Genomic DNA, 26,639 nt, shown 5'->3' with positions numbered 1-26,639 from the left:
GAAAGGAGAAACTTCACTTGCCTTGTGGCAGATCTGAGCAGTGTCCCTTGGTTGTATTTGTCTTGTTATCAGTGCTGATCACTAGTGCTGTGCTGCTGGGATTTTCCCAGCATCTCTTAGCAGTCCTACTACGCAGAGATGCTGCTCCAGACCCTGAGAACTTGGGAGGCTGCCACTGCCAAAGGGGAGCGACAGAGAACAAGCCAGTGGAGGAAGCAGGCTCCTGCTCACATTTCTGCCCCCAGGAATAAGACTGGGACAGGGGCTGTGCTCACATGAGCATTTCTTTGGCAGTCACACAGCTTATGCAATCCTCACCTCATTTCACCCTCTCCTCCTTTGGCATTTATGTGGTACTACATATGAGTCACATCAAGGGCCTGATCCAGCTGAAAGCTAAACTAAGCTAAAACCTCTTGGTTTTGGTAGAGACAACTGTTTGGCCCACCTTATCCTGGGGTTTCTTGAAGTCTTCTGAGTCCTAACACCAAGGAGAAGCAGGAAGTGGATAGTTAGGAGGAGACAGGACTTCAGGAGTTGTAAAATGTGTGTCAGATTGAAGTGCCTGTTAATCATGGCCTCAACCATGTGGTGTGTTTGGGGAGTTCATTGCTTGCTCTTCTTTGAAGTCTTAGGATATGGGGAAGGATGGACAGTTGCTATTTCATTGTGTGTCCTTGGAGATTTTATTCCCTGGAAATGGAACAATTGTCTGCTTGTTTATGGTGCATTAATTGCTAACACATTGTAGCAACAGGAAAGCTCAACTGTGAAATGTATGAAAGATTTGAAATGATCTAGAAAAGAGCAGCTGAGCCGTGATGATGGCAACAAACAGCGCTCCCAAGAAGTCTTTATGTGCGTCATGTGCGTGATTAATCAGAATGGGGCAGTTATTCAGAGTGATAATTCATTTTCCTTTTCTTTCCTTTCACTTTTTCTTTGTTCTTGAAAATCTGCAGATGTCAAAATAAATCACTTCAAATACGGATGAAGATCAGATCCCACAGGAGGATCTGTTAACAGAGACCTCTTTGCACTTAGGGTGCACCAGTGGAACTTGGTGGATGTTGGGTTCAGGTGCAGGCTCAGTCCTAGTGCAAGTGAGAGCCTCAACATTTGCAGACAGCAAATCTCTAATGGTGCAGGGAACAGACAGAACTTAGATTTCAGTGCAGAGAAAAAACACTTTTGAAGAATTCCCCTGTTACATTAACTTCCAAAAAAACAACTGAGCAAGTATTGTAGACTGTCCATCTGTTAAAATACAGTGTTCCAGAGCACTTTGCAAGACTGATTTCTACAAATCTAATTCTCCATAAGTAGTTCATGAAAGAGAAGAGTGATGAATACAGACACCTCTGTATGGTTGCCTGGAAATACCCCAAGTGATTCCATGATGTGTCTGAGATGTGTCAGGGCTGTAAGATCCCTGTTCCTGCACCCAGCATCTCCAGTGGTGCAAGTGGGAAGCACCCAGGTTTGTCACCTTCAATTCTGGCCTGCAGGCAGCATGGCACATAGAAATCCAGCTATAACATCTCCCTTCAGCCTCACCCTCTCTGCTTAGACGAGGCAGGCAGCAGGATATGTAATCCCACCCACGACAAAGGCTCCTCAGGACAGTCAGGTTCCCCAGGAGTCTTTGCAAACCATTTCAGCTGAACATTTAAGGGGTGCTGAAAGTGCATAGCAGCGGCTGCAAGAAAATGATGAGAACCAGAACCTCTACAGCTTTCATTTTCAAGTGATTCAAAAATGACTAAGTCACTTCACTTGCTAACTGAAAAAGATTAGTTGAGGTTACTTCTGGGCAGAACTTGTATGCCAAGTTTAGTCTTGGCGTGATCTTTTATTACCATATTTTATAAGTGCGACAAAGTAGAGCTTCGTGATGGAAATGGTGACTGACCACAGCAAACGTTGAGCTGATAGGTATCCCTTGAGAAGAAAAGAGCATTGTGTGACAATTTTCTGTGCTTCGTGTCTGTTATGGAAGCATCATTCCATGTTACACATGCAGAGATTTGGACTGGGGAACCCTTCTCACAGAACCTTCTAATAACACGTTGTCTTGCAGTGATGGTTTCAGCTTAGGCAGTTTTCTGTCCAGCTGCAAACCCTTGTTACCAAGCAGCCACAAAATCCAGATGTTGTAGATAGAGTCAAATTGTAAAAATGAGAAAATTAGTGTTCAGCTCGAAAGAGGGAAGTGCCAGAGACCAGAGGCTCACCAGTGGAGAAGCAGAGTAAAGCATTCCACAGCACTGAACAGATGATAAATAACCATGTGAAAGTGAAGATTAGGGATGACTTTTCTCCTCAACACATACTCTTCCTGAAGATCAGCACAGGATTTTTTGGTCTGTGAGCTGCCTTTCACTGCCATGTCTGTTTTCCAGCTCTGATTTCTGCGTGATCTTTCTTAGAAGAAAGGGGGTGGTTCTCATATTGACAACCAGCCAAGGGAATGCAAATGTGTTTTGAACTCTGACTTTCCATGAATTATTTAGAACTCCAGCTGATACAGAGAAGAGCTGGATGAGACTCCTATTTGGCTTCCCATATAAAATTCTCCAAAGAAATTCAAAGACTGAGTTGAGGCATGACAAGAAACACAGCCCTGGCAAATACAGTTCTGTCCTGCCTTAAATGTCATCATCAGTAACAGTAAAACTTATGTCTAATGGAAAAGTAATATATTGTCAAAACAATGTATGGGTTGAGTTCTGCACTATACTGGCAAATCACCATATTAGTTTCTCCACATCCACTTACAAATTGGATCAGCCTATTTATTAAAAAAACAAAAAAGGTTTTTGACCTTTTCTTTTGACAAAGAAAGTCTATTGTAGGTATTTGTGCCAGAAGTTCTATACCAAAAATATATTGTCAGAAGGTCTGTCTTTCCTCTGTCTTTTGTAGACTTGTCAAAGATTAATACTTTTCTACTCAGAGCTCTTAACACTCCTTGAAAAAAAATGAAAAGAAATAAAAAATCCCTTTTTTCAGGGAAGTGTGTTCTTGCTGAGACAGTTGACTAAACAAGAAGCTGTCGTAGAGCTCCTTTGGGACTTTGTTCTGTAGCCTTTGGTTCTGAAGAGCACATTTATCAGAGGTTTATGCATCAGAAAGGTACTCTGCATGTGAAGGGCTGTTTCAACTGACAGCACTTGATTTCTTTATTATTTTTTTTATTTCTGTCTGTGAGCTCTTTTAAGTACATGAATCCTAAAGAACCATCTGTCTCTGAAACGTGCCCAGCCCAGCAGATCAGGAAGTCAGAGAACAGAGAATTAAAACCAGATCCCAGTATTTTTGATTTTAACATCTTAGTACAGAATGACTGACTAGTAAGACTGTTGCCTCAGGGCAGGTAGGGAATGAGTTGTATAATATTTTGTTTATAGGGAGTTAATAGCTACTCATGCTTTTTATCCCAGGAAAAAACAGAGGTTCCTCATCAGCTGTTTTCACTGGATGTCCACAAAGCACCACAACCTGTAGAGTGAAGACAAGCAAGGCACCCAGTAAACAACACACAGCAAAGCTGGTGGGATGGGAAGGAGAGAAAGTTTCCATAGACATGATATGTCCTGAATTCTTTTATGTCTCTGCAGAACTGTCCAAGACTTGACTCAGTATTTTATGGGATTTTCCACCCACGCACACATACCCACACAGCCCCCACTTTATTCCTTGGAGGGGTGGAGGCTGGAGGCAGCTGTGTCAGGATTATTGTACCTGCAAAGGAAGGTAACAGAGAGATTTTTGAAAATAGATGCTTCAAGACTGTGGTTGCCCTGAATAAGAAGGGACAATTTTTGAAACATACTGCCATGTATAGAATATATATGTGTGATTGATGTGAACAGAATATATCAGGTTCCAGTCTGTTTTTACTGTAGAAAAAGCCCATTTTGGCAAGGCATCTTTTTGTCTTTTTAAGTGTGAAATCTGGAAAGAGACTTGCCTTGTTGTTGACAACTACCAAATCATCATGTGATACCTGTTTTTCAGTTAAAGTTATGTGGTCCCACTGGCATTGCAGAGAGGGAAGAGGATGTTTCAGATGTGAGACTTTCCGTCCACACCAGCCCATTGCTGTGCCGTTGTTCCAGAGAAAAAGACCTGCCCACATTTTTGTGGACTGTTTGTTCTCATAGCAGGAGGGTCACAGTGCCAGCCAGAGATGGCCTTAGAACTTGGGCAGTGCCAAGCATAGGAATTTGTGGATTTCCAACTTCAGTCTGTTCAGCCTGCAGGTTTTTTACTGGAGGAAATGAATGTCCTGCTTCTTCCATCCCCATTCTGTTTGCAAGTAAATGAATGAGTGCAGGAAACGAGGAACCTGTGACTGTAGGGCATCCTCGGGTGCCATTCCTGCCCTTTGACACACTAGATGGTAACACAGAAAAAAGAAAACACATGTTCTGCCCTCAAAAAATTTGTACTTCCAAGTGATCATATTTTAAATGTATGGTACATTTAATCTCTCAAACATTCCAAGAGAATTTTGTTTTCCTTTGGTCTCTAGGACTGTTTCTGGGGGGGAAAAAAAAATCCCAAACGCTGGGAGAAGCCAACTATGTATAAAAGAGTTCAAAAGCAACTCCTACACAAACACAGTGGTCCAGTGGTCTCCCTGCTGCTCACACATTCCATTTGGGTGGATAGTACTGGAAGGAAAACCAGTGATAATAAATGGCATTTTTTAAAAATTACTTTGGTAATTATGATGGTGGTTTAAAGAGGTCAGTACATGCTTTTACCAAAACAGGGAAAGAACTTTAGCCTAGTACTCCTGAGACAAACTTACTACACCTGATTAGCATTAGGGAATGCTTCTAGGGTGAATTTTCAGGTGTTTGGACATGCACGTGCAAGTGGGTTTTGTGGTTACCATTTCTTTTCCGTCTTCACCTTGAGTTTCCCACTCAGGAACTGCTGCATACTTGGGTCTGTTATCACAGATGTTGGACTGGATCACTTTCTCTTGCTGGATTTCAAGGGTGGTAGGTACTTCTTTAATGGTCAGTATTTGTTCAACCTGCTCTGTTTCGTTAAACACGATGAGATGTATGGAGTTAGTGGGGTTTTTTCCCCCCTTTCAAAAATACTGGTGTTTTCAAATACCCAAGCAACTTCTTTAGTTAACACATTGGCAATAAAACAGTCCAAGTGTGCCTCTTGGAGGGTTTTGGCACTGGCAAACTTGCAACCCTCTCAGGTGCTTCTGTGCTTTGATGGCAACAGATGCTGGGAGAGCTCAGCCTTAACATCTGCCTTGTGGAACAGGAGCTTTGAATGTTGTGTTGTCTCAGTGAAGTCAATACAAGGCACTAAAATACTTTATTATTTGTGATGAGTTGTAGTAGCAGCCTAGGGAGGCGTGGGGAGGAGGGGTGCCTTGTGTGTGGTAGTATTCCACCCATAATTGATTTATCCTGTGCTGCTGTCATCTCTCCATCCTTAGCTGAGGCTCAGCTCTGTGGCAGCAGAGGCAGCACTTCTAGGTCTTTGATCCTTCCCTGGCCTTCCACAGCTCCCACTTGTTCCTCTCTGATACCCTGCATGGAGCCCTGGAGGGAAAAGCCTCCTGTGTGGCAGCTCACAACCAGGGTGGGAACATGGCCCATGGGCAGTGTTCTTTAGTTTGATCTGTTTTATTGCAGTCCCTGGGATGTGAACTTACATCATCAAACATTCTTCTTTCTATTTTCGCAGTGTGGAGACTTTTGCCTGGGATTTTTAAGTGTCTTGAGTCTTTGAAAAGAGAATTAAATGATGTATATATATACATACATATAATACTATACTATAATGATATATTTTGCCCCTCACACCTTATTTTAATTGAACTAAAGAAGTAGTCTGTAAAAACAACCAGGCAGCATCCTTGAGCCTTTTTCTCCTCCCTCTCTTTCCCTTCTCATGTGTTTAAATTTAATTCTGTGCACAGCAAAATATCTTACAAGGTCATCTTGTGGTCATTATTTATTTCCTCTAATGAGCTATTCCATGGTGTGTCACCACAGCCAGATTTCAGAACCAGACAATACTAGTATTTACTAATAAAGCATAAATCCCAGTTACTTGAGTTTGATAATGAAGTACAAATAATATAGAATGCCAGGAGCTGAAGCTTTTTTGGCAAAAGGGTTTTTCAGTAAAGCTTCTTGCTGAGCATTCAAGTGAAGCAAATAGGTTAATTTAGGAGCTACTTACAACCTTTATCTATTGATTTATTATGCAGCTGTGAATGGTAGAAAAATAAATCATGTATTCCAGTGTTATTTGGATAGCTGTTCTGTCCTGGGAGTGTCTGCTGATGGTGCTTTGGAGTTTCTGGGGTTTCCATCCCTTTTTCTAGTTAGAGAAAGTCCAACTGTCTTTTGAGGAACTGTTTGTACCTTGGATCACTGGCAGGCCTTACTATGATGGTTTTCTCCAGCTCAGTCTTTCCTTCAGGTAGATCTGATATTTGTGACAGAAGGGCTACCCCAGATGCCCAAATCATGGAACCATGAACTTTGTCTTAGGTGCTTGTTTAGGTACCAAAAACACCTGCAGAGATCACAGATAGATGCTGTGTATTTATGTCTAGGGAGAGCTTACACATCTGTATGGGCTTCTATAAGCTATTTTATTTAGTATTCTGAAAGTGTCCCATGCTTTAAGTAACCATTCTTGGGAGTTCAACCTACATTTAGTTAAAGTGTTTTACGGGTTGATTTTTGAGGGTTTTTTTTTGTGTTATAAATTAACATTTAACATATGCTTTGAATTATTTGCTCCAGTTTCAAGTCCAGTTTTTCCAGGTCCATCAGCAGAGAGGCTTGCATGTGATCTGTAACACTATCCCTTCAGATAGTCCCTTAAAATTAACTGAATAGCAAGGCTCAAAAGCCCACATAGTTTCCTTTTTAATTTAATTAAAATGATGCATATTTGCCCAACACTGTGGAGAATGACATGATGCAGACTGGTTAGTCAAACATGAAGGCAGGCACAGCAGGGACCTTTTGGCCTCATGAGCTTTATAATAACAAGTTGTATTAAGCAAACAACTGTGTAACATGAGGGGTTTCTTATTGAAAAACAAGAGGGGGTGAGAAAGCTTTTCAATTTCCCCCTTGTGGGTCAGTGTCTCCAGCTGGTAAGTAGGAAGCAGACAGATATTTAAAAATAGGTGCATTTCAATTGCATTACTTCTTTTTTATTTTTTTAACTTTGCTGTTGATTGGATCAACTCTTCATTCTATTGTGGGAATGTCATAACTTGACTCTAATGCTTATACAACGCCTTTTGCAATTAGATGATGTAAACCTTAACATATTTAGAGAGGTTCAAGTAATCCCCCCGAGAAGCTAAGCTAGTGAGGAGAGTGAGCTTTGATGGTTTGTATTTATAATCATGGAATAGTTTTGCTTGGAAAGGACCTTAAAGATCATCTCTATGTTCCACACTCCCCCCCCAGCGTGGGCAGGGGCACCTTCCACTGGACCAGGTTTCTCAGAGCTCCATCCAACCTGGCCTTGAATGCTTCCACGGAAGGGGCAGCTTCTCTGAACAGCCTGTGCCAGGGCCTCACCACCCTCAGAGTGAAGAATTTCTTCTTCATGTCTAATCTAAACCTGCCCTTCTTCAGCTGAAGGCCGTTTGTCCTTGTCCTTTTGCTGAATGCCCTCGTAAAAAATCTCTCTCCGTCTGTCCTGGAGGCTCCCTTTGGGTACTGGAAGGGGCTCCAAGGTCACCCCAGAGCTTTCTCCAGGCTGAACAATCCAGTTCTCCCAGCCTGTCTGCACTGCAGAGGTGCTCCTGCCCTCTGAGCATCTTTGTGACCTTTGGGCTAATTTATTTCAGGTTTTATACTGCTACATCCAGAGGTTACCATGGCATATAAAGATAAATAAGACACTCAGCCTGTAGTCTTCTCTTGGAAGCATAAATTTAAGCTGATTATGCCCTGTTAAGCATATAGGTGTCATGAGATTTATATGGACTTACTGAGAATCAGTGTGCATTATATTACTGAGTATTTTTATCTACAGCATGTTGAGAACTCATATTAGTCATGTGAGCTTGGACCCTGTTCCTAGCTGCACCTCTGCTGCTGACTGACTGCAGGCAGGAGAAACCATTCCTTTGGGTTTAGTGTCCTCATGTTCAAAATAACAGTAAAGGTGTAGAAGTCCTCTGGAAGTTGCTGTGATGTCTGCTGACAGCACATACGTGCTCCAAGCCAGTTGTCTATTTTGTATGCCAACACATTTATTTATCAGTGTATTAACAGTGCTTTGCAATGGAGCGGTGTGTGCAGTGGGGTAGGGTTATGGGGCTGCTTCCTGCTGCAGGACAAAACAAGGATGTGAGGGCAGGGAAGCCCCAGCCTGGAAGAGCTGAAGCAGTCTCATAACATTTGATTGGAAGGCAGTGCCAGCTTTGGAGCAAGAGCAACTGCATTTTATCCCTGCCACCCCACAAGTGTCTTGGTTGGTATGTGTGCAGTATAATCACAGCTGGGAAGTCCTGTGTGGTCCCTGATGTTGTTCCAGGCTCTGGGAGGCTGGCTGATTTTACAGTTCTACTGTATTCTCAATGGATATTAGTGTACCAATGTCCCCTTGGCTTTGTTCGTGTGGAGGATTTGCCAGGCACAAAATCCTGTATGGCAGAGGAGAGAGGTGTAAATGTGCTGCTGTACAGCAGGTTGGTAGGGTGCAGTCCCACGTGGGCAGGTCCTATCCTCTCTGTAGAGTCAGGCCAGCTGGGAAGCAAGAGTGGGAAGTGTGCATGGGGAGACCTTATTTCCACCTGCAGTGGTTCTTTCTCCTTGAAACCTCTGAAAGGATCATGATTTTAATATCATGGAAGATTTAGATTGCATCAGCAATCTCCACATGATAGGAATGTGTCCATTTTTGTTGTTGTCCCCCCTACCTTGCCCTCTGCCTGGTCCTCAGTTTCCCACAAGCTAGGGATGGAGGTGGTGATTCTGGTCCATAAAGGCTGTGGTACCAGTAAGGGATGACCTGTGCTACCAGACACCTGCCAGGCAGAACCAGGGGCTCCTGCACCACAGGGAAGACAGTCTGGACAACAGACCATTTACTCACTGAGGAATGTGAAAGAGGAATGTTACAGTAAACAGCAGGATAGTGAGTATTGCTTTGGGAGCTGCACTGTAACCTTGATGTGAGCAAGAGAGGCAGGCTGTAAAAATCAGCGCTGGTTCTGGGTGCACTGGGTAACTGATGCCAGTCTTGTGGTTCTGCCCTAGCTTTGTAATTTTAAGTTAGGATGGTCTTAAGTTCACCTGTGGTTTGAGTATTGATGCTATTCCTGTTGCTCATGTGTTTGCTTTCCTCTCGATGAGGGGGCAGAGAGATGCACTTCTTGTCAGTACAGTTTTATTAGGATTGCACTCTTTGGTGTGTACTCTGATGTGGGTATGTGCATGGTAGGTACAGCTTTGCTTTTACAAGCCTTGCCTTTATGTAAATAATAATATCCCAGAATGCTAAGAAAAAGACTGTCCATGCTCATTTTCAGATTGTTCTATTTGTATATTGCAAACGTCTTCTGGTTTATGTAAACATGAGTTCCTGGAAGGAGAGCCTTCCAATACTGTGTTTGCATGGCAGTTGTGGTTCCTAATGTGTTCTGTAATTTTTTTTTTATATTGGAATCCACAGGGTGGATGTATATTTATTACATTAATAGAGCATAAAGCTCTTGCTGAGCTGCACTAAACACGAGGTAAAATTGTATCCCTTACATTAGTAAGGCATACATTGTAAAGTTTTTTTTATTTCGTTTTACTTGTTGAATTAATGCAGAATAATTGCTCTGGCATAAGCTTATCAAGAGTAATTTAACATAAATTGCTCAAATTTAGGCTACTTAATCTTATTGGAGACATTTTGTTTATGCATTTGTAATGCATCTGTTGTTTTGAAGAGGAACTCTGTCAGCTGAGCACCTCAGCGTAGTCAGTGCATATGTGTAAACTGATAAATGGCAGTTTCAAGAAGAGTTTCACCTTGTTTTGTTGAACTTGACTGTTTATCCCAAACAGTGACCTGTATCTGGATTCTCTACAAACTGTAGAACACTCACAGATTTTTAAGCTGATCTTTTCTGCTAATTTCTAAAGACTTAATGTACTAATACAGAGCATTGCCACAGAAGTCCTTTGTTCCCTGACCCTTTAGTTTGAGGGTGAGCTCACACTTGGAGCTGTGTTCAGCAGCAACAGTACCTTGATCATCACTTTGTTTTTATTTTTAATTATTTCCTCTTGTTTTCCTCCATCCCTGTCTTGCTTTTTCCGGTTTCATAGTAAGATAAAGATGGTTTTAGTTTTCATAAGGATTTTTGGGTGCAGTATTCCTGTGTTCTGTTTGTCTTCCTTGAGCAGCCTGTGGAGTATTTTTGATGAGCACAAAGTCATCTTTTGTTACCTTGTCCAAACCAAACTTAGTTTATCCTTTATTTTATTTTGCCTGGAAAGAAATACTTGAACGATCGGTGGCTGAGAATAATTATGAAATACCTGACTTTTTAAGACAAGATGTTATCATCTGAAAGGTGAAACTTGCTGGGTTGGTGAAGGTGTTGAGGTCGAGGTGAGAGTCCATATATTAATTCAGACTCTTTCCCTATCAGGCCCATGATTCTGTGCACGACAAAAGTCCATCTCCTGATGAGCTAGAAGGAAAATTTTATCATGTACTTTGCCAACAGTATATTTGTGTACATGAGGCCAAAACAAATTTCTTTTGAGATCTGTGAGCTGGGTGTTTCCATGCTGCAAACTGGATGTGAGCACTGTATGTTTGTTTCAGACCCAACCATTTCAACCTGCACTGAAATTTTTGCAGAAGAATGCCCTTATGTAACCACCCTTCTTTATAGCTGCAGACTGCAGCATTCTTAGGAGCTGGAAATCCAGCAGAGAAATCCATTTGTGGTAAAATTAGGTGTTGAAGTTTATGGAGTTTTGAATCCACAAAAAAAAAAAAAAAAAAAAAGAGAAACTGAAAAAAGTGAAAAGAGCAGACTGTGTTTGATTACCAAGCTATAAACCTTAGCATGCAGTGCATAAAACGTGGGGGAACAAATCTTCTAACAGGCTGGTGCTATTGTGTGAAGGTGGATCTGAGCCAAACTCCCAGATTTGAAACCCCATGAACTTCAGTAGGCCCAGGCCAATCCTTGGCTTAGCTTCATCTCAAAACATTGCAAGCACAGAAAACAAGTTTGAACATTCTCAGTAGCAACTGGAGATCCAAAAGGGGAAGGTTTGTGCATAATCCAGTCAGTGTTTGCACACGCAAGGGGCACATCAGTGCCAACATGAACATTTGCTCCCTTGATCATCATGAGAATGTTTTTAGAGCATCTTTGCAAACACCCTGCAGGGAGTGTTTCTGGCATATGTCCTCAGTACTTGAATCTGTTACCAACTTATCTTTTTACTGGTAAGAGCTTTATGGGGCTTCTCTGATTCTGCCCAAATGATGAACTTGCCCATTGTCCTCACCTCCGTGTCCCTGTGTGCCAGCCCTTGCCTGTCACAGCAGCTGACATCAGGTTCCTGGATCACACAGTGGTTTTCCTGCTCAGAGAACAACTGGTTTATTACAGGTTGAATCAATACTGCCTTCTGGATGGGGACTGTAGTGGGGAGATTTCAGCAAATTATCAGTTCTACCCAGACCAGCCAGAGAGATTTATGTGCCCATTTTAATCAGCATTGTGCTCATTTGTTTGCTTTCTCCTTTTCAGCAGAGCAAACTCTGGTTTCCTCTGAGTTGTGCAGCTGCTGTAAAGGGCAATAAGACAGCAGTGTCAGTCACAGCAGTGCTGCTGCACACAGGGTTGTGTCTGGAGCTGGTGAGGGGAAAAGTTTAACACGAAAATGAGCTACGTGCAATTAGCAGTTTATGGGGAAGCTCATAAGGGGTCCAGCTGGTGGTGGCACTGGGCTGTTAAACAGCTCTTCTGAAGAAAACTAGAAGGAGAAATTAAAAAAAGACACACATGCACTGTTCAGTTAACAGAAGTTGTCAGAGCATCCTGGAATATTTCTTATTAATAAGAATATAATTGCCAAGTTTGACATCAGATGTGCTTTGTGTTTGTCCATTGAGAAACGTAAATGAACATTTATCACTCAGGATGCTGGAACAAACAGAGATAGGAATATTTTATGGTTCTGTGACAGAGGTATCATTGGGACATTCCACCTCCTTGAACTGAGCTGCCTGTGTGACTCTGAGGTGCAATTTATGTCAGTTTCCTTGATTTAGTCTATTAATCTATAATTAATTATAATTCTATATGTCTATATGTAGCTATGATTAATCTTACAATCTTATAACTCTTCCTCTTTTTAATATAATGTGATCATAAGATTCTAATAACAAATGAGACACAAACTGCTTGTTCTGTATAAAAATCTGTAGCACATTGTTAGAGCTCTGCAAGGTTGACACATGGACTAATAGTTACTGGACTATTGAAACAAGCTGCTGAGAGAGCTTTGTCATAATATCAGGACAGCAAACATTTCTCTGACTCACATACCCCCTGCAGTGATTTTGTAAGTCAGGGCAAAATTTAGAACTCTATTTGTTATCTGGTACATATTTCAAAGGCATTGCCAAACAAAAAGCTAAATTTAAAAACTCTGACACTTGTTGTTGGGGGTTCCAGACATGCCAAAGGAACATGTGTCAGCAATTTTAGAGTTAGTGGCCACGTAATTGTGAAATATCCTTCTTTTTTTTTTTTTTTTAATAGATGCTCTTGGATGATAAAACCAGAAATTTCTATTAGCTGTTTGAGTTACATTTACTGTCACTGCTTTTTGATTAATATTAGTGTCTCTTCAAGAATTTGTATTGGAATGAAAAAAGAAAGTGCACATCAAACAACTTTTCTTTTGTTTGTGTGTATGACAAAGCTATTGTGCCCTGAGAGAAAATTGCTTTTTAATGGTTTTATTTCTCTGGCCTGTTCACATGGACAGCCATTGGGTCCTGCACATATATTCTGTCTTTATGTGCTTTATCATATATTGCCATGGTTTGAGAACAAGTTTGCCTCCTGCCCAATGGTATTTTATTTCTCTCAATTGTCTGATTAGTTGAAGGGATGGGGAAATAGACTGTGACTTTGGCCATAGAGACAGAGAGAGACTGTCCAGTGCAGGGAAGGGAAGAGTGTTAGAACTTCAGATCCATCCTACACTGTGGGGTCAGCACAGCTGAGCTGGGAAGTCTGATGTGATTTCTTCCCAGCTCACACCTGAATCATAGGCCAGGATTAATATATAGACCAGTGCTTTAAATTGAAGCACCCTTAGGAATTGTTCCCCAGTCAGGCTGACTTCTTAACCATCTGAGATGCACCTTGGAGATGACACCAAATGAGGTCTGACCTTCTGTTGGCAGGGGTGGCTTTCCTCAGGAAGGAGTTTTCTGGAGTATACCTTAAAACTAAAATGCTGCTGCCTAATTCCTTATGTAAAATGTTAATCTTTAAACTATTATGTAATGATTTCATTCCCATTCATGGATGGAAGTAAATATTTAGAGGTAGAATAATTCTGAACTTAGTGTTTGGCAGAAGGTTTATTTCAGAACTGAATTTTTGGACAGAGACTTTTAGGTCGGTCTGGTGAGGGAGTCTTTGAATGTATTCTGCATGTTGTCTTCAATTCAGTACAGACAGAATAGGCACCTTCTATTGCTGTAAACCTGGCTACTTACACCACAGTGAAGACTCAGGCTTGTATAGTTTCAGTTACTGAAAGATGCCCACCTTAAACATGTGGGTTTGCTCACGGCCGTGTGCTGTCAGCACTGGTGGCTGGCATTTAATTGCCTGGCAGCTGTTCCCACTGCATTTCTCTTGCCCACTGTCACTTTTGTGGCTGCATCCAGCCCTTGAGCATGTGGATCTGGGCCAGTGATTCATTTCTAGTCTGTGCTGGGTTTTGTAGTCATCTCTTAGCATTTGAGCTGTAGATGTGAGAGTCCATTTTCTTAGTTCTTTGGTGATAAGCAGAAGGATTCTGGGTGATACCCAGTGTCCTGAAGTCCCTGATCTGAACCTGTCTGTAGTAATCAGTCTTCTGTTTTAAATGAAAAAATTAATCTGTTACCCCCTTCCTACCTTTGCATTCCCTCTGTCTTGTCCTCTCTTGAGCTGGCTGGGTGGCTGTTGTCCCTTTTCCAAGCTGTGCCTGTGGTGTGTGCTTCTGAGGGTTGTAGGGAGCAGGGTCTGGCCCTGGACCTTGCACAGGCTTGTGTTGCTGTGTGGTGAATCAGATCATCTCACTGATCTGTCTGAAAATTAAAAATGCTGTTGACATGTCAGTTCTTTATCAGCTTTGAAAGGCCCCCACCATAAGTGCTGTTGTGACAAATCCTGTATCTTGTCAACAAGGAGAAAAGGTTGGTCTTTTGTGCATCTCACCATCCTGACAGCTCCCACTGTGAGGTGGTGCTGTGGTGAGAGTGTTCTAGATAGGCACAAGCACAGGGAAAGAGGAGCAGCTGTCAGGGGATTGATAAATATTGCTTTATCCACAGTTCTGGTAAAGAGTGGAGCAAGCGGACCAAGTCAAAAGCTGTGCCTGCTGTCATTGCCTTGTTTGCCTCCAGGCATTTGACTCTGCCCTGGAAGTTGGTCTTGGGCCAGCCAAGGAAAGAGCCATCACTCTTGTGACTCAGAGTCAGCCTTGCTGAAATCCTTAGTTAAACCAGCACATAACTGATCCTCCCCTGTGGGACCAGGATCAAGATTTTTTTTTTTGTTGGTATTTTTTCCCCTAACTGGGATAATGGCATTCAGCTCATGAACTTTTGTTATCTTAGTTTCTAGTAAATGGAATTAAATTTATGTACTCAACACCAGTTGCTCTCCCTGGCATTTCTAGGACGAATCCTGGACTTGAAGACTGGGACAGTAAAGAAAGAGGGTCAGCAGTCCTCAATGAGAATGTGCATGGGATCCAGGCGCTCTTTCATTTGCAGGATGAGGTATGCATTTACCCTGTATTCCCATAATGGTTCCAGTCCTCAGCTTCAGACAGTTTGTTGCACTAATTTGACCTTGATTACAAGCTAAAGCTGGAATGACACGCTCCCATGATGTATTTCTAGAATACTTCCTTTAGGAACTGGAGTAAAACTGAACCTAGTCTTCCTTTACAGTTAAAGGCGAAACAGCTCGTCATTTCTGTTGTAGTTAGTATTGTCAGTGTGGGGTGTAGGTTCCTTTTTCCAGGGAACTTCATGACAGCTTCACCCCTGGACTGTTAGCCATTGTCTTTTCTAGTAAAGTTACTCAAATTGACAATTTGGAAACAAAGCTTTCGCAAGGGTAACGAATGCCCAGCTCTGTGTATTTGTTCAGCAAACCAAGAATATTAGAAGAATTCTGAAGATAAACAGGAATTCAGTTGCAAACGTGCCAGCTATGTAGGAATTAACCTAAGCCTGGTATGAATTAACCAGATGTCAGCTGGCTGATGCTAGATAAATGAGTAATTTTTAGAGGGTTTTTAATTTGCAATTTTCCAACTTCTTCTGCATTGTTTGGGCTTCTTTTAAGAGATTTGTCTGTCCCAGTGCTTTTCTGGGGGTGCTCGTGAGCACTTCTTTTGTTTTAGTGCTAGCAGGCTAAAACCCCTGTTTCTATTGCAATAAATTTTTGTCAGTGGTTAGGTGGGGAAAGTACACAGTTGTACATCAACTACAGACTGATGAAAGTACATCATCTGTAGGCTATGTCCAGTATAAATGCTGAAAACAGCAAATGCAAAATTCATGACAGAATGAAACACACGAAGCAAAATACTTGACATATTCAAGTACAGATACCTGTACTCTGGTTATATGGTGGATTTTTTCCAGTCCTGTGAGGATGCTGAATGTTTGGCTCCTGGGTGCCTTTCTGAGGTGTTTATATGCTTTATATCTGTAAGATCAGACTTCAGAGCTATAGAACCTTTTCCCCCTCTTAACTGGGGTGGAAGGAGTACAGCCCAGCAGAGCAGCACTGAGAACACTGGTTTTTCTTCCTCCAAGCTGCACATCATGTTAAGAGGACTTGTTTGTGCAAAGAAAACCAGGCTTAGTGTCCTCTTTGCAGTTGTTCCCCAGCTTTCAAAACAATTCAGATTGCAGTTATTTCCTAGCACCCTGATTCTATAAACTCCAGTGCATGAGAGTGATTTTACACGTGCCAGTAACCCCACTGTTTTTGTATTTCTAAATCTTATTTTAGTTGTTCACTTCTTCTCCTTGGCAGTGACTGCTAAGCAAAAAAAATTCAAGGAATAAAAAGAAAACCTTCTGGGAAGAATGAGCCTCAGATAATGTGAACTTTCCTTGTGGTTGCTTCTTTCATTGTTATTATTTTTCCATTAAAAATGAACTGCTTTTACCCTTCAAACTATTTGCTCAGCTCCAGATGGATTGTTGAAATTATACAGTTAGGCATACTTACAAATATCACAAAATACACATGAACAAGTGTTCAGCAAAGTTACTTGACAGTGTAAATAGTTTGATCTTGCAAACATTATCCTAATGTCTACAGACATTGTAGCTGGTGGATGGCAGTGGAATTTTTCTGTTCAGGGAAGCTGTAGGAAGACTGAGATTGGTCTGTGTGGATATTTGGGATACCTGACATACTTTTCTCTAGTTTTCACACTCGTTTTATGGCATTTTGAAGTGTGTCTATTCTTTAGCCACACGTGGGATATCAATTTCAAATAGTCTATAGGCTGGGGGAGTTTGGAAGGAAATCTTTTCCTAGTCTCTTTTATTTTTCTCAAACAAAGAAAATATTTGTAGCACACTTTAAAAGCTCAGCCTATGGAAGCAGCACATTCTAAAAAAACATGAACATGCAACTTTTTGCCAGAAATAAGTATCCATAATTGCCTACTTACATATGGTAATAAAGATCTCAAAACTTTCATTGTGTGTATTTATATTAATTTTTTAGCTTTTTAAAGTATTAATTTACTTTTAGGTGTGGAAATGCTCCTCTGGATCATTTACCTCTGAACAGAATAACCACCATGAGAAAAAGATACAGGTACTATTATTTGATTTACCACAAAGCAGCTGTAGTTGCCCTCGGCCTTCTCACTTGCCACTGGGTTAATGCCCACTCCAGGAGTGTTACCTGGTCCTGCACCCACTGGATCTTTTTGCAAACAAAATGTCTTTGCAAGTATCACTTCAATTCTTTGTCTTACACCAGCTCCATCTCTGAATCAGTCTTCAATATCTTTCTCAGAGAAGTATAACAAGAAAACAGGTACAGCTTGAATAGCAGCATAACAGAGCTGGCAGTGTACAGGACCCTAGGCTGATGCTTGGGTGGTTCCAACATAACTTGCAAATACTGGTAAATCCTTAGTAGTTGTAGTTTGAAAGCATAAAGCTATTCTTCATATCAATCAATGTGATGTTTTTGTGTTTCTTGTTCATTCAGGAATGGCCTGGGCCCGGTGAAAGAAGGTGAAGCACAGTATGCTGTTGTCCATTGCACTGGCTATATCAAGGCTTGGCCACCAGCAGGTTTGTATCCCTCGTGGAAGGCAGTGTGCACCAAACTGTCCTTAGGACAGCTGAAAACCTGGCTCAGGTTTCCATGCTGCAAGAAAAACAGGGAGAATTGTAGTGTGGTAAGCAATTAAAGCTTACCTTGAGAAGCTTTTGGTAAGAAGAAATCAGCTGATGTTACTCAGTGCCCTTTTTCCACGTGGCACCCTTCTCGATTTCACTGTCACAGAGCACCTGTAGGAATTGCCAGTAATGCAGGATTCCAGAAACTGGGGCCAAAAGTTTTCAGTTTATGTTGATAAACCAACATAGAAAGGGTGTGATTTTAAAAAGGTGGATGCAAAGCATGTGTACCTCTAGAAAACACCAGTTAATGCTTTTGTACTTAAGTGCTGAGTTGCAAGCACCTCTCTATGAAAACATGTCATTTCAGTTTAGGCACATGGATGTTCACAGTGATGGTGTTACTCGAGAACGTTCAGTATTTGTGATAAATTCTGGTTTGAGGCTGTTTTTGTGGGAATCAAGTCTTGGCATATTGCTTTGATCGACGGAGAAAAACATTTACCTGCTGGAACTCAGTGTTACATGTGGGAATATTTACCTTTGAAAAATTCCAAGAGGAGACAGTGGAGCTCATCCAGAGCTCGTTATGAGCAGGGTTCCTTGACCTTGGCATTGGCAGGAATTGAAGAGGTTGTTTGCAATGTGACAGCGCCTGCTGGCGTGAATCTAACCAGGAGCTGTCCTGCCCTTTTGTGGTTGTACACCACAGCCATAAATCACATTGATCCAGGGATTATGAGTCCTGAGAGGTGGTTTGTACCAAATGTGTGCAACCAGCATGCAGATGTGATCTTCTTGTTGGTTTTCTGCTGCAACGCGGTTTCGGAAGCAGAGGAAAACTTCCCCTCTTGCTGCTAATAGGATTTAATAGGAGTCAAGATGTTTCAATTTTGCTTCTATCTCAAAAGTGTGAGAGCACAGTGTCTGTAAAGTGCTCTGAAAATGGATGGGTTTTTTCTGTTTTGTTTTCTTCTACAAAAAGACTTACTTTTCTATTGGTAATTCCAAACATAATGGAATTTCAACCTTGATATATGGGATGTCTCCTCAGGAAGGTGGAGGTCAAATAAGATTTTGTTTAGCTTGAATGAGAATCTTGCTGCATGTTGTGGGATGTTTAAAGAGATCTGACTCTTCAGGGGTGTGTGTTGCTGGTGCAGAGCTGCAGATGCAAGAGCTCATGTCAGCATTAGGTCCTGATGTTGGCAGTGTGTGCCCTTCAGCCACCAGTTCTGCAGGACAGCAGCATGGGATTAAAAGGATCTTCTTCTGGGTCTTTGAGTGCCCAGGTATCAATCACATTGCAAATCCCAGCTGGCATTGGTGAGGTCTTTTCCCCATCTCATCTCTTCCAAAACATCACTGCTTTCCCATGCCTAACAGCCTCTTTAATTTTCAATCCTCATTGCTTTATGGGAATTTTCCTGCCTTGTGCCTCTGTGTCTCTCCAGTGTTCTGGTGCATTTCCAGAAGGAGGTTATACCCTGTCAGCCTGGACTCTGCAAAGACAATCCAGCCCACTTGTACTTTACATGCTCAAAATTCATTCTCTTTACCTTTGTGACTTTTCTCTGCAATTGTTCTTGTTTTCACTCCCCTTCTCAAAATGTAGGTCGCTGGCACTATACATTCCTGTTTCAGATGAGATTGTAGAGATGGATAACACAAACAATATTTCTGTCTTGCCTGGCAGTGTAGGATACAGCATCCTTCTCTTTTGTGTGGTGCATCCTGCAGGCATCCTAAGACATCTGATATAAATATATATATCTTCCAGGCTGCCTTCTTCTCACTTCTCAACTGCAAATCTTGCTTTGATTTGTGTGATGTTTCAATTAGTAATACCAAGTTCCATCCTATTTCTGTTGCTTTAGCTTATGACTGTTACTGTTCCCCAAGTGCATGCTTATGCATTTAGTAATGTTGGATTTCATCCCATTTCTATTACTCCACTCCTCAAAATCACATGGTGCTCCCTTATGATATCCCAGTGCTCCTTCACAATGTTCATGCCTCCAAACTATAGCACAATCCTAGGAGATGTTTTTGATTTTGGCAGCCTTATGTGGAATTTCAGTGGTCTTTTATGTTACCATCGAAATTGTTACTCCTATTAGTCATGTCTGAGTGCCTTTTTCAGGGCACATAGAACTGAATCGAGGCCTTTTTCAGGAGTGTTTATTTGCCCTCCCAATCTTCCCCACTTTGTGTTGGTGATTGTCATGTATCCATTGACTTTCAAAGTTGAATGGGAATATCCATGGGCTGAATTGTTCCCCTATATGTTTGAGTAAATAAGTGACAACATCACTGCATTTGTTCTCATTTCCAGTGGTAATTCAACCGTAATCTGCAAAGCAAATGAGATAACCACAGCATTAATGGAATTTGCCAAGGCTTCTCTACCCTGTAATAAAATTACTTTGTTCAAATCAGCAAGCCCTGCATCATCTCTGGATTCTTGGGAATAAATGGGTTTGTGCTAAATCACAGCTGTTTAAAAATTCAGCAGTTGAAAAGATAATTTGCATTTATTTTTCAATTGCCAAGTGGACACTCTAATATAAACTCCAGATCCTTTTCTTTCAAAACATGCAGTGTGGCATGTGCATTATATAGCTAATACATGATACAACCTGTTCATAAGCAAAACAACAAATCTTATCAAATGCCCTTAATCTGTACTTAGTCTCATTTTTTTAGCACTTGGTATTTTCTCTTTCTGGGATGAATTGCATTTTCTGTGGCCACTGTTCAGTTTTTTTAGTCCTGCACTGAATAAAACAATCAGTGTTGATACAGAAGTATCCAGAGAAGAACTGTTCTGTGATCATATTGGTGTGACAGACTATGTGCTGCTGCAGTGAGGAGTGTGTACAAATCTGAAGTCATCTGAGTACTTCAAACAGGTGAAAATTAATAAGCTACAGACAGTTGGTGGCATATTTTAAGGACTGGGTTTGTTGTGTTGTGGTTCAGATCTGTGTTCAGCGTGAAAACACTTTTGCACATCCAGCCTACCTTTGTGTTTTTTCTCACCTGTGTGGAGCAGCAAGGCTCATGTACTGACAGACTGTCCTCAGCCCCTTCTTCACTGAGAAAAGGCAGAGAACACACAGGAAGAGCATCATGCCTCGCCCTCCGTTCAGGCTATGTGTTAATGGTCTGTTCATTTTCCTCCATTGTGCCTAAAAAGAGGTAAAATTAAGATCAAGTGCAAAACCTGGCATAAGATACCTACAGACTTATATCCCCATGGGTTATGTGCTGGCCTCGAGTAATCAGGGTGAACTTGGTGTGGAAGTCCAAGGAAAAAGGAGTCAGATATTTCAGATGGATGTTCCAGCCAGTCATGTTGTGTGTTTGGTTAAATAATGAGAGCGTGGTGTTGGGTTATTCTGAATGAGGTCAAAGGACCCCTTGTGTGAAACTGCCTGAGCAGCGAGTCCAGCCTTTGTCCCTCTGCTCCCAGCAAAGCAGCACAGGTAGAACTTGTGATCCTCAGCCTAGACAGTGCTTCAAGTTCATAACCAGTCATAAAACTGAGAAGTGCTGACCTTCTTCTGGGTTTTTCTTCCCATTTTCAACTTAAGCAAGATTTGCTTTTCTTCTGTGTTTTTCTCCCCTCTGAAGATCTCATTCCTGGAAGGAAATGAGTCCTCTGTGGTCCATATGATACTTTCCTAATAGGTTTGTTTTGCTTTTTTTTTCATGCCATAGGATTTGGTGGAGAGAGAAGATAAACTCTGTCAGGATGTTGGTAGTTTTCTGTAAATCAAAGCAAGGATCTGCAGAAAGCACATAGTGAAGAAAAGAGATAGATACATGTTTCAGAAACTTCAAATAAAAAGTCACAGAATAATGTTAAATTCAGATAATGTTGAAACCTTTTTTTTTTTTTTCTTTAGTTAAAAAAGAAACATTTTAGTCTTCCAAGTCAGACTTACGGTAACATCTTAACCACAGCATGCCAAAGCTGTTAGGTTATTTTAAAGTTTTGGCCAGAATCTGGACATTTGTGCAAAGTACTCCCTCTTCCAATACAAAACAAAACAGTTGCTTGAATATTGCTTGCAATGCTGTCATTTTTAAGGCTTTATTTATTTTTTTGAAAGAGTGATTAATTTAGTTTTTATTGGGATTTTTCATGACATTTTTGTCCTTGGTATGCTATCCACAGCCTTTTTTGTGAAAGCCTTTTTCCATTGTTTTGTATGGGAGATAAAGTCAGGCAGTGTAGTTCCTTCCCTGGCAAGTAACTATCAGAAATGGTTCTAATGGAGACAGGGGATTGCTAGTGACCACTGGATACTTAAATTCCATCTTTCTAAAGAATTAGAAATAATTTCTTTCTTAGTGTAGTGAAATAAAACTATAAATCAGCTAACGCTGTTCTGTGTCTCACAGAAAATTTGGGGCAGAAGGGTAGAGAAAGAAAGCAGAAAATGAAGCTTTTCTGTTGTTAGAGCCAACTGGAAGCTCATTGGGAAAACTAAAAAGTTCCTTGTGTCCACACCAACACATGCTGTTGCCCTGTGGGAAACTGTTTGCTGGTGTGAAGGACACTTGGAAATTAAATATAGCCTCTGACGGCACAGCGTTTTATTTGTGATGCTCAGTTGCTGCTTAGCTGTGCCAAGTGTTGATATGAACTCAGGAAGCACAGTGCTGTATTTATTATTCAAGAGGGGTGCATATTTGGTGTTGAGAAATAAAGCTTCTTGCAGGGTTACACATAAAGAATGTGAGTAACTGAAGTATGTTTATTTTGTTGGTACCCCCTAAAGATCAGTTTTGTGGCTGTTGGGGGACCAAGCTCTTACAACTTTTTTTGGAGATAATGGTGGTACTTGGTGATGTTAAGGAGCAATATTATGTTGTGTTAAGAGCTGGACAAACTGGTATTAAGTGCAGTGCACATCTTTACTTACCTGTCCATACTGGAGTGTGTTCAGTAGGAAATGCACTAAAGCAAAAGTAAATCTCAACTGCAAATGCACCCTCCCATATAAAGACACCCAGAGTTGAATCTTTGGAAATATCAGCTGAAGAGTAAAGAAAATAATTTTTCTATATTGAATGCTGCCAGTAATAGCACCTACATTGCAGAGAAGCAGACAATTATTTTGCATATTTTTTCTCTAGGCACTTTGGGAAGGGGTTAGCAATCCACTGGGTCAGGTATTGATTAATTCCAGGCAGATTGGTTTTTATTCATAGAGTCTCTTGTGGCATAACCCAGCTAATACATTTTCCAGTGTGCTATACCGACCAAATGTAATCCATCTTGGGCAAAAGGGGAAAAAAAAAAAGATGAAAATTAGGACAACAGCCTCCCTTTGTCAACAGAGTGACATCAGAAATAATTTTTCTTAGCTAGGTTTAATTTTGGAGGTTGTTTATGTTACTTTGATTTTATTTGAGCAGTAGCAAGCATGGACCAAGTTCCCAAAAAGGAAAGCATTGTTGAAAGCTGCAGAGAAAAAAAAGATGATGCAAAGTGGAAGCTGTCCAGCTGTATCTTTGCTGTCCTTTGCAATACTCTGTGCCACTAAAGAAATGATTGGAAAAGCTTTTGAAATTAAGGGAGTATTCCTAAAATTTGTCCTTCTCAAATGGAAAACTCCATTTGAAAGGGATATTTTGGTTAAGGTTATCCAGCTAAAATGCCAGGAGTTACGTCCTTAACACAGCACTTGTTAGATGGGACAATAATGCTCCTCCTTTGTAAAGCTCTTGAGAGCCCTTGATAAAATTCTGATTACCAGTAGGGGACTGCAAATAATGTTGTGCCCCCCAGACTGTGAAATTATTGCACAACAAGTTTCAATATATTATACAAAAACATGGGGGGTTTTCTTTCAGACTTGGTGTATTTTATTTTATTATAGTTCAGTGAGTGATGCCTTTTCCTGGTCTTAAAATCAAGAGTCATACACGGTTAGAAGGGGAAAAGGGATTTTACCTTGGTATTTATTTTAAGGATCCTTAGGTGCACACATCCAGGTCATATGCAGCTCAGTCCACACTGCAATGCACCCCCAAAAGATCTGGTGTAACATTATAGGTTTTACTAATTAGCACATCTATCAAAGATTCCCCAGTGAGAGGCTCAAGTGAGCCCCTCTCCCCAAGGAACCTTCCCCTGGATGGTTCTATCTTGGTTTACAGAATGTGTTCTGGAGAGGACCTTGGGCTCTGGGGCACACTAACCCCTACCTGTGAAGCTTCTAAAATGCTCAGTCTCCTAGGTGAACAAACAAGTCCAAGAATGTAGGCAAAAAGCACTGAGAATACAGAAGTTGTAAAAAGGTATGACAGGGGTATAAAAAGGCAAAAAGTCTTCATGGCATCAGAGGACCAAAAAATACCTGTGAAGTGCTATTTAGAAACTGATAGATAAGATAGATAAGAAACTGTCAGATAAGATTCATCTGTTTTGATACAAAATAACATCCTTAGATATGACTTCAGTTCAGTCAGCAGCATTTTTAGCTGTTTTTAGAGGTGCCATTTAAGAAAGTGGTGTGCTGTCATCCTCTGCACTGTCCGAAGATTGACTTCTATTGGGGATTATACATTTAGAGAATGAAGTGGCTGTTGTTTCAGAAATGGTAGCTGCTTTGCAATTAATTCCATTAATGCTTTTAAGTGCCTTTTAAATGATTCACTGCCTGTTATGACTGAGTTCCTTAAAAACCCTTGTGAAAGAGTTTTACAGATCATTTAAAATAGGTCAGTGGTGTCACTCCCGGAGGATGTTTTTTCAAGTGTTTCATACGAACTTGGTATCTCAGTACTGGAGTTGGGAAATAGCCTTAAGGCTTAGCCAACAAGCAAGCAAACAGTGCTAATCTGAATGTTCCTATTTGTGAAATGCTGAGATGGAAAATAGTACACATGTATGTTCTGAAACTATTCCTGTGTTTATGGTAGTTACTCCTGTTACACAGCTGGAACGAGCAGTGTCAGCAAAGCATCCACATTTTTTCAGTCTTTCAACGTAACGACGCACGTTTAGGCCATTGTAGAAAAAAGTAAAACCAGCTGTTAAATATGAGCACAGAATTAATGATTAGTTTAGGCTGTGCCTTGTTTTTAAGGCTCATTATAAGATATTATTCACAAAGAAAACTGAACATAGTGTGCATTCACTGACCATATTAAGTGACCCCATGGTTCATGCTGGTGCAGCAGCACTTGTGGAAGTGTTACTGGCCATCTCAGTGTATAATGGAATTTTAACATCTGCTTTGTCTGCAGCAATCAAAATTGCTGCTGTGGGTACTGTGTATATACATGTGAGGTATGTAGGATTGAGCACAACTGAGAAGGATCATCTGATCTGAACCCAGAAATAATGACTGAATCTTAGAGGGGAAAATAAGGTTATTGTGTAAGAGTTAGAACATCTAGAAAAGTACAGAGCCAGGACAGCAGCATCTCTGTTTATCACAATTTCCTAATTATAACAGTATTTGTTATCATTTACTCCAGGAATGACGATACCAGAAGAAGATGCTGATGTGGGACAAGGTAGTAAATACTGCCTCGTGGCAATAGGAAGGCTTCAGGTAATGCCAGTCTTTCCATATACAAACTATTTCTGAAAGCATGATCATTGTTCTGGTGTAGTTGTAAAAGATTTGCACGCTGTTTTGCTGCTAGACTGTAACTTGTAATATACCTCCAGTTTATGAAGTGCCTTGATGTCTGAGTGGTCAGTGACTTGCCTAGAACTTGTCAACAGAGCAAAATGAAGCTGATTTTGGTGCATATGTGTACTTAATCCAGTAACAACAGCAGGGATGCTCCTGAAGATGAGTGTGTACAGACCTGCCAGTCTTTAGGATGTGTAGGGCTGGGATACTGTGGGTAGTGAGAAACGTGGCAGTACAGGTGCTGCAGGTGCTGGGTTAAAGTGGCCCCCAAAGCCAGTGATGCACTCCCTGCCATTTTTCCGTTCATTCTCTCTCCAGCTAATCAACTACTTGAAAAACTGTGATTGCAGGAGTTATTCTGAAAATGGTAAAGATAAGGTAGTCAAGAGGCACTTCAGGAATCATAACTTTATTCTCAGCCTGTATTGTGTTGTGCATTCAGATCAGATGTGAGCTGAAGGAACTGGGAGAACAGAATTTTCCTTCCTTTTTGTGTAGACAGTTGCAATTGTTGTAGTGCATTTCTTTCCTTTGTGCATTGCTGAGCAGAGTTCAGAGCTCTGAGCTAAAGGAGTTTTGGTGAATCTCCTCCACCGCAGCAGGGAGGACAGTTTTTATCTTCCTGGTCTGGGAATTCTGCCATGGGTGAACATGTTTGAGCCTCTTGCATGATCCCCTGCACTCGCTGCCATCTGCTAGGAGGGGATCACTCCTCCTGACAAGGTGGATTGACCCTTTCACAGGTGCCAAACCCATCTTACCCAAGGTGAACAGCCTGCAAGCGTTAGCACATCTGCACAGTGGCTCTCTATGGCCATGCAAGAGCTACAGAAGTACTCTGGGATGGTTTTTAGGTTAATCATGCTTTCACAATCAAGAGTAATATATTCCACTAATGGAAAAAAGGAAGTTATGGGGGTTTGTGTGTTACAGCTTCCAAAGAAAGATGATTTCCAAGTGATGTCAAAATGTCTGTTACTTTAGAGGAGCCATTGGGGTATGTGAGGGAGGGCAGGAGGAAGCTCTGTGGGTGGGTTAAATCAGAAAGGAGTCAGGGTGCACAAATTAGAAACTCTTGTTCTGTAACAGCAACTTGAAATCTTGCATACAGTTAACTGGCTAATCAACTCCAAGTTAGCAAAACCATGAGATTTTGCTCATTTTGCATTGTTAGCAGAGATAGCTCTGGAAGTTGTAAGAAAATCAGTGGTCTCCTTTGTAGCTCCAGTAGGAAAGAATGGGTATGAAGTGGCCTGATAGCACAGATTTCAGGCAGAGAGCTGAAAACACATTGTTCTCTCTGGTGAGATT

The 26,639-nt window shown here is 41.2% G+C and overlaps 1 protein-coding gene across 6 annotated transcripts in view; it reads left to right on the top strand.

Annotated features, from left to right (window-relative positions):
• The window catches only part of ARNT2 (aryl hydrocarbon receptor nuclear translocator 2), a 99,384-nt gene that overhangs the window by 40,904 nt on the left and 31,841 nt on the right, over positions 1-26,639 (top strand). For 5 of the 6 annotated variants that reach the window (XM_069025592.1, XM_069025594.1, XM_069025591.1 and 2 more), the window contains 4 exons: positions 14,955-15,057; positions 17,063-17,128; positions 17,531-17,616; positions 25,165-25,241. In XM_069025592.1, coding sequence (XP_068881693.1) covers positions 14,955-15,057; positions 17,063-17,128; positions 17,531-17,616; positions 25,165-25,241 — 332 coding nt within the window. The remainder of the gene's footprint in view (positions 1-14,954; positions 15,058-17,062; positions 17,129-17,530; positions 17,617-25,164; positions 25,242-26,639) is intronic. The other variant, XM_069025593.1, reaches the window with a different exon arrangement.

This window comes from Aphelocoma coerulescens, chromosome 10, assembly GCF_041296385.1.
Source record: "Aphelocoma coerulescens isolate FSJ_1873_10779 chromosome 10, UR_Acoe_1.0, whole genome shotgun sequence".
In the NCBI taxonomy this organism is placed as follows: domain Eukaryota; kingdom Metazoa; phylum Chordata; class Aves; order Passeriformes; family Corvidae; genus Aphelocoma; species Aphelocoma coerulescens.
The sequence above is the reverse complement of the archived record's forward strand: the minus strand, read 5'-3'. Positions and strand labels throughout refer to the sequence as shown.